Source organism: Parasteatoda tepidariorum, chromosome 3 (genome assembly GCF_043381705.1).
Source record: "Parasteatoda tepidariorum isolate YZ-2023 chromosome 3, CAS_Ptep_4.0, whole genome shotgun sequence".
NCBI lineage: Eukaryota > Metazoa > Arthropoda > Arachnida > Araneae > Theridiidae > Parasteatoda > Parasteatoda tepidariorum.
This window is the reverse complement of record NC_092206.1, coordinates 8,653,026-8,661,307: the sequence shown is the minus strand read 5'-3', so window position 1 is coordinate 8,661,307 and position 8,282 is coordinate 8,653,026. Positions and strand designations below refer to the sequence as shown.

The 8,282-nt window shown below is 33.4% G+C and overlaps 1 protein-coding gene across 1 annotated transcript in view; it reads left to right on the top strand.

Moving 5' to 3' along the window:
• The window catches only part of LOC107441057 (astacin-like metalloprotease toxin 5), a gene marked incomplete in the record, with an annotated part of 54,374 nt that overhangs the window by 43,440 nt on the left and 2,652 nt on the right, over window positions 1-8,282 (top strand). The window contains 3 exon segments of the mRNA XM_071178309.1: window positions 144-199; window positions 1,877-1,952; window positions 4,238-4,352. Of these exon segments, the coding sequence (XP_071034410.1) occupies window positions 144-199; window positions 1,877-1,952; window positions 4,238-4,352 (247 nt within the window).

Here is an 8,282-nt window from a genome sequence, read left to right as displayed (position 1 = left end):
ATTTCTTTTTTGTTGGCTTTATTTACTCCTTATTTGATTAATTTCAGTAACTTTTAATGTCGCCAAATGAGTCTTTATTCAATAGAAAACGAATGAGAGCGATTTTGTATGCTCCAAATAATGTATTCCTATTTTATTTACAGATCCCATGGAAAATCCAGATTTGTTTGGAGGAGATATGGTGGGGGTCGATCCGAATGTAAGTTTTATATAATGGGGTGTTACACAGTGACCACCCTCAATGTATAACAAAGTCAAAATTTTTTATGGTTTTCCATTGATGAACCAACAAAATCTTGATGGAATCATCAATAATTCTATCGTAAACCATTATATTTTTATTGGTAACCAACATAAGAGTCAGTGTAAGCATTCGGACTGATTCATGACGGTCCAACACAAGAATAGCAACTTGTTTTGATGGTTTGTTCATGTTGAACCATAAGAAAATTCCATCATAGTTTCTTAGAAGTAAAATGTTGGAATGATCATTTACCATCCCCTCAATGTTGGAATTCGGACTGATCTTTGATGGACCAATATAAAAAATTTTTTTTGTTGGTATATTCCTGCTGAACCAACAATTTTTATTAAAAAATCATGGAAATGTATTGTTGTACCATTATGGACCATCACGAATTTCCATCATAGTATCTCAGAAATCTAATGGAACGATTATGAACAACCATCATCCCAATGTAGTTATTCGGAGTAATTTATGATTCAATCACATTTCATGCTTCCATCATTCCATTCCAAACTTCCATCATTCCATGATGGAAAATGCTACTTTAAAATAATGATGGTTAACCATCAAGAGAAGTGTGATTCTCATTTACCAACGATCTATGATATGTTATGGTCCATGATGGTTTATTAGGAATTCTTGTTTGTTCGCAGGAATATACCATTAAAACAATTAAGCAAAAAAATTTTTTTTACGTTGGACCGTCATAAATCAGTCCAAATTCCTACATTGGAAAGATGGTGGTTCATGATCGTTCCAACATTTGATTTCTAAGATGCAACGATGGAAATTCGTGATGGTCCATAATGGTACAACAATGCATTTCTATGATGGTTTAATAATTATTATTTTTCGTTCAGCATCATACTATCAAAACAATTTGTTTGCTTTTTTACGTTGCTTCATCAAAAATCAGTCCGAAATCCTATATTGGGGTGATGGGGGTTCATAATCGTTCTAACATTTTATTTCTAAGAAACTATGATGGAAATTTCTGATGGTTCAACATGGACAAACAATCAAAACAATTTGTTATTCTTATGTCGGACCATCATAAATCAGTCCGAATTCCTACAATGGGGTGATGATTGTTTATGTTGATTGCCATCAAAAATATAATGGTTCATGAAGGAATTATTGATGGTCCATCAGTGATTACCGTCAAAAATTTTAACTTAAAAAATATTGTATCCCACGGGAGAAACTTTTCGTTGCAAATTCGCTTTTAATTCCATAAATAATTTAAAATTTAAAAGAGAGAAAAAGTGAATTCGGGCAAACCTAGAGTAAGCCATGTTGTTTCAATTGTTGAAAAAAAAATTTAAAATATCAAAATGCAAACAAATTATTGGGAGAGAACTTCTCCATTGCGTAATCCTAAGTTATCTACTCATAATTTATTTTCATTTTGTTTTTTTTTCAGTATTTGAAACTCCATGTCTTACTCTAAGTATGTATGAACTCACTTTCTCCATTCGTTAAATAAGTTATGGAGGTGAAAGAGAAGTTACGTTCTCCTGAGATATAGCGTCCTCTTAAGGGCGGTGATTACAGAACATCGTGTATAAACTTTTGCACAATCAATTCTCTAAAACTATAGAGTGATATCGGGATTATTTTATTTTACAGGATAAAAATGCGATTCCAGGATTTCAATTGAGATGGCCTGCAGGAGACGTTGCTTATGTAATTGACCCTTCACTAGGTGATTTTTTTCCCTTCAGTTTTTGAAAAGACAACTATATTCTGTTGCAAGATAAGAATAGACCATTTGCGGTATAGGATTTAAGTAATCATCCGCGACTACGCATCGTACCGTTTTATTTAGTTATCAAATTATACAAATACGCTTTAAAAAAAAAATACAAAAGCTTTTAAAAGTTAAACTCTTCAGACAGAATTTTAATTCGCGATATCTTTTACTAGATATATTATAGAATTATTACAAAAGGATTATAGTTTCACTGGAATCCTGGACTTGGTGTCATATTTCGAGAACGTTCGCTCTTGAAAAATAAACAACTATATGACGTTGCAGGACCATTGGATTTGATTGGACCACTGAAAATGGCGCGTCTTTTACTGACATGACCTTAACCAATCTAATATGGGAATTTTTTGTTTTATTTTATTTCGTCGTAGAAGAAAATTGTCGGCAAGAAACAATATTTATTATTCCTTCATCAGTTTCTTTAAATGTGAAGAGAAAGACCTATATTCGCTATGATTTTAAGATATAATTTTCATTAATTCATGTAAATAAAATATAATTTTTTTGTAGTTTATTAAATTTTGTTTTCCTCATTTCGCACGATTTAAGAAAGCAAGCGAAAAGAAGGCTGCTCAACGTCGCTTCGAGAATTGGCGATGTTGATATATGTTGGCGCTGGGAGCTTAGCATCCATTTGGCGTGCACTTAAACGCAAGCAGGCTCTCTAAATTGGGATAATGGTTCTTTCTTAACTTGCAACAGAGTATAGTATCTAGTCTGTATTTAAAATAATTATGTAATTTGAGCCACAATGGCTCAGAGGATGGAGAGTTAGCTTTCCAATGAAGTGAACCGGGTTCAAATCCCAGCGATGGCTGGTTGATACGAATTCCGCATCCGGCTTGCAGCGACCACAGTGATGACGTAAAATATCCTCAGTGGTTGCCGGATCAAGGGTTAGAGTCCCCTTGCGTCAGGCTAACCGTGGGAGGTTTTCGTTGTTGTCCTCTTCATGTAACGCAAATGCGGATTAGTTCCATCAAAAAGTGCTCCACGAGGGCAAAATTTCTCCCAATACTTGATCCAGAAGTTCCCATGTCTTCTGGATTAGGTTCAAGGTAATTAGGTTAGGCATTAGGTTTGGTAAATTACAAGGCTACTGATTTGGATATTAGTAGTTGTAAACCTTAAATTGGGTCGGCTGTTCATCAACTGTTATAAAATAAATTAAAATTACGCAGTTTGATTAATTTTCAAGGTTTGACTAAAACTGTGCACATACAAGATGCATTGAATTGTATAAACTGGGCAATATCGCGAATTTGTTTTGGCTTAACTAAAGTAGAAAAAGTGAGGTTACTGCTATCTTGCTAGAAAATTTAAAGCATTTTTAGTTACTTAAGCAATAGTTGACATGTGCTAAACGTGTTTCTGTTAACAAAGCATTTTTGTAAAAATCTACGAAAAAATTGAGTGAATTTCTATGAAGATGCTGTAACCATGTGGCGCCTATACTATTTGTAAATATATAGAACAGACGTCACATGGTTACGCGTTTTCACCATTTCCCACATTTCCCCCCTCTCCGCTACCATTATTTACACCAAATTTTTCCCCAAGGCAATACTTTTCAGTAAAAAGTTTAAATGTACAGTGCGCCAAAAAAGGACCACCCTGAATAACTTTTGATCTAATGATCGGATCTTCACGTTCTAGCACTTAATCTTAAGGGTTCGAACTAATCATAAAGTTCGAGGGGGTGACCTCAATTATGCTAATTCGTTAATGCAGACGATATTTTAAGTAACGAAATCACACTCTTTTTTACCGAAAGATACTGAATTTGGATCCCAGAAATATAGGAAATAGTCACAATCTAGGAAATATGGTCCCCATAGTTTGATCCGTAGAACGTTAATTTTACTTTTTGCGTATTTTGCCATAGCTCGAGATGTTTTTAAATGAGTTGAGAGATTTTTGCACACAATTATAAAATTCTTTTTTCCAAAGGTCCATGTAAAAGAATGTTTTTCCATGTAAAAGATAAATTTTAGTGCATATTTATGACGTACATTATTATGATAAATTTTAGTACATATTATTAAGGAGCAACCTTGCATAACGTTTGATCTAATAATCAGATCCTAATGCTCTAAAAAACTCAAACAATATTAAATTAATTAATAAAAATTAATCATTAAAAATTTCTTTTTTGTTTTATTTTTATTTAAACTAGTTTCTTTACTTAAATGCTGGTCTATATTTTTTCATTTGAATAGAGAAGCACACAGCTTTAATCTTGGAAGCCATGAAAGATTATGAAACCAAATCATGTGTCAGATTCATAAAAAGAACTTTGGAAAGAAATTACATCCGCTTGTTTACAGGACAAGGGTAAGGCTTTCATTTTGATATAATAATTTAAAGAAGAGCAACATGGTGTCTTTAAAAAATATACACTACTTGTTTCCACTTGGTCCGCTAGATTAAGAACGTTTTTCTTATAGGCATAAGTTAATAAAAGATACTGCATTTTTATTCCATTGTTATCCATTGGTGAAAAAAGTTTTCACATAATATGTGTATATATTGCGGTGAAACACCGAAATCTGGAGAATGTCGTCATCACCGGTGAATGCCAACATTCACGTAGTCGTTTGGTGTATGTCCGAAATATTTGCTAAATACCCTTATTTCTGACTCTCACCGGTGAATGTCAACAATCACATAGTCGCTTTGGTGAATGTCCGAAATATTTCTTATATCCAATTTTATATTAATTTATTCGCTAATATTATTATATTTATTTGATATATTTATATTTATTCTATATTTTAATACTTACTGNGGGTAATGTATACCGGGCAGTGGCACTTAACCATAAAAAACATCAGTGTAGGGTTAAAATATCGAATAAATGTAATTATATCCACGAATAAATTCAAATAGAATGTAATAAATATTTCGGACATTCACCAAAGCATATCTGTGATTGTCGACATACAACGGTGAGGGTCCGAATGTACAAGAATGCAATGAAATATTCGATCTTTCACCGACGTATTTGGTGTTAGTCGACATTCACCGGTGAAAGTCAACAACCACCGATTTCGGTCTTTCGCTGTGATACATAATATAAGTAACTAGTTTCAGAACCGCCATTTTTTATGGGCATCATATTTTTAAAATGCAAATAAATAGTTACCACCAGGTATGAGCGTAGTTGAGTAGGGGGGATTGCGGATGTACGTCGCCTTCAATAATTCTAAAATTCTAAAAATCCCCTGCAATATTTCAGACTAATGTAGAGAAAAAATTGAAAATAAGAACAAGAAAAAGAAATTAAAATTAAAATAAGAAAGTGAACAAAATTATTACTCTTTTTTGACGACTTTTAACGTATTTAAGAACATTTTTTTCCTGTGCATGAAATTTAGGAACGATTGTGAATGCGTCATTTAATATCTTTCCCAACAAAAACTAGTCTCCTGTGACGCCTATAAGATGAGATATAGATAGTAGACATCTGCCTATAATTGAATCGAGAATTATAACCATGACATTCCACCATCTGTTGGAGCTTCGTAATCAATACACATCAAGATAAATTTCAACCCAATTGCATCGTTATCATACTTTATTTATGTTCTTTTGCTTGTATTTCAATAAAACAAAATGATGACGTTATTTACTATTTATCAAATAATACTCTGTTAAAAGGACGCCATACCACGGGAAAAAGTTTTCTTTGCAAATTCTCTTTCACCTCAATAAGTATAGAGAGTTCAGACAAACCCTAGAGTGAACCGTAAAGTTTTAATTGCTTAAAATTTTTTTTCCCTAAAATGCCAAAATGCAAACAAATTATTGGAAAAGAACTTCTCATTTGCGTTATTCTAAGTTATCTTATCATAACTTGTTTTTATTTCGATAAATTGAAAAACTCTTTACAGTATTTGTGGCTCAATTTAGGTTTGTCTTAGCTCACTTTTTCTATACTTTAAATTGCTTATTGATGTGAAAGAGAATTTGAGAAGAAAAAATTTTCCCTGTGGTATGGTGTCCTCTTAAGAGGGAATGATCGATCCCCTTTTTATAAGGCCTTTTTATAAGCTTATAAGGTTCTTTTTTATAAGGAATTTTATGATCAGAGAGAGAATGTAAATATTTTCAATTTAATAAGAAGGAGTCGAGAGGGCTCAGAGGACAGAGCGTTCGCCTTCCAATAAGGTGAACCGGGTTCGATCCCAGCGATGGTTTGTCTGTACGAATTCGCATCCAGTTTGCACCGACCACAGTGCTGAAGTGGAATATTCTCAGTGATAGACAGATCATGGGTTAGAGTCCCTTTGCCGCCAGGCTAACCGTGGGAGGTTCTCGTGGTCTTCCTCTCCATGTTACGCAAATGCAGGCTAGTTCCATCAAGAAAGTCCTCCGCGAAGGCCGATTTCTCCCAATACTTGATCCAGGAGTTCCCTTGTCTTCTGAATTGGGTTCAAATTTACAAGGATACGGAGTTGAACATTAGTAGTAGTAAACCCAAAAAAATTAGGTCGGCTGCTTGACGACGGTTATAAAATAAAATTTAATATGAAGAATGTCACTCGAAAATTTTCCCAATAAAAAATTACAAATATATTTTTCCCCAACACGGCATTTATTAACACTGAGAAAAACTATTTTGTTGTGCAGGAAATCATGCAAATCAAAATGCAGTCTACAACGCTTGCCCATCAAAATATGTCATAAAATTCAGCAGTTACTTGAATTACACATGAAATAATAATCGAAATAATTCTCTACATTAAAAAATCACAAGCGTCGCAAGTTTTGGACTTTCAAACTTACTTTATATTCTGTTTCGCTGTGCAAAAACTATTAGACCTGGGTAATACTTTGCAGAATGTTTGGAAAAATATGCAGGGATTATGACTTTATAACCGTCGTTGAACAGCCGACCCAATTTTTGGTTCTACGACTGCTAATGTTAAACTGCGTATCCTCGTAAGGGGACTTACGAGGCTACGTAAGTTTAGGGAACTCCTGGATCAAGTATTGGGAGAAATTTGCCTTCGAGGAGGAATTTTTGATGGAACTAACCCGCATTTGCGTTACATGGAGAGGAAGACCATGGGTACCTCCCACGGTTAGCCTGACTGCTAGGGGACTCTAACCCATGATCCGTTTACCACTGAGGATATTTCACGTCATCACTGTCGGTGCAAGTGGGATGCGAAATTCGTATCGACTGGGATCCGAAATCGGTTCATCTAATTGGAATTCGAACGGTCTATCCCCTGCGCCATCGCGGCTCAGGGATTACGATTAAGTAAATCGATAATTAATCCGAGAACTATTATCGGAAACTGTTGTTAAAATTGTAAGGAAAACTTTCACGCGAATTGATGTAAATATGGGGTTGAAATTTAACATGCTGAAAAATATTTTTTCGTTTATAAATTTAGCAAAAGTTTTTTTTCTTTTTCGAAATTCAAATTTTTTCGAAAGTTATTGCAATTTCAATTGCTTTTTTCTTGATTTTTTTGTTTTTGTTTTAAATGATTACTATTTGTCCGCCGTTGTAGAAAAACTAAATCATTTCACACAAAGTCTTCATTTTATAAGCTTTTACTCACTTGATGTCAAAAGTGACAAAACATTAATAAATAAAACAAAAAAAAAGTGAGAAAAATAAGATGATGTCAGTAATAAATTAACATATACAGCAAAAGTTTTTTATAAAATATATAAAAGGCTCAAGAAATATAAAAAAACTGCTTCCAATTTGAACAATTAAACGGTATAAAGTGGTCGTTCTCGATTGTTCGAGTAAAATTAATTCTCATTTATAGTGTCTCTTTATAGTGTCACATATTCTTTATTCCTAAGTTTAAGTGAATGTGTTTTGTTAAATACAATTAGTTATTTCCAAATCTATTTAATCGCTCATTTAGTTCCGTTTAAATATCAACTTTTAAGAGAAAAAAACAATGGTGATCACCATTGATTTTTGAGAAATACCATCAAACTATGTTGGTTTTGTTTATGTTGGCCCAATATAATTTTGTTCCAATTTCTAACATTGAGTGATGGTCAGACTTTATGGTACCATCAGGAATGAAGATGGTTTTTGGTGGAATATAAGTTGGAAACCAACAAAATATGTTGGTTCCTGATTAATTTTTTTTGGACCATCAAAATATACCATCAAACCATGTTGGTTCTTGATGGATTTTTTTTGTTGGACCAACGAAAAGTACCATCAGATCATGGTGGTTTTGTTCATGTTGGTCCTACATAAATTTGTTCCAATTCCTAATATGA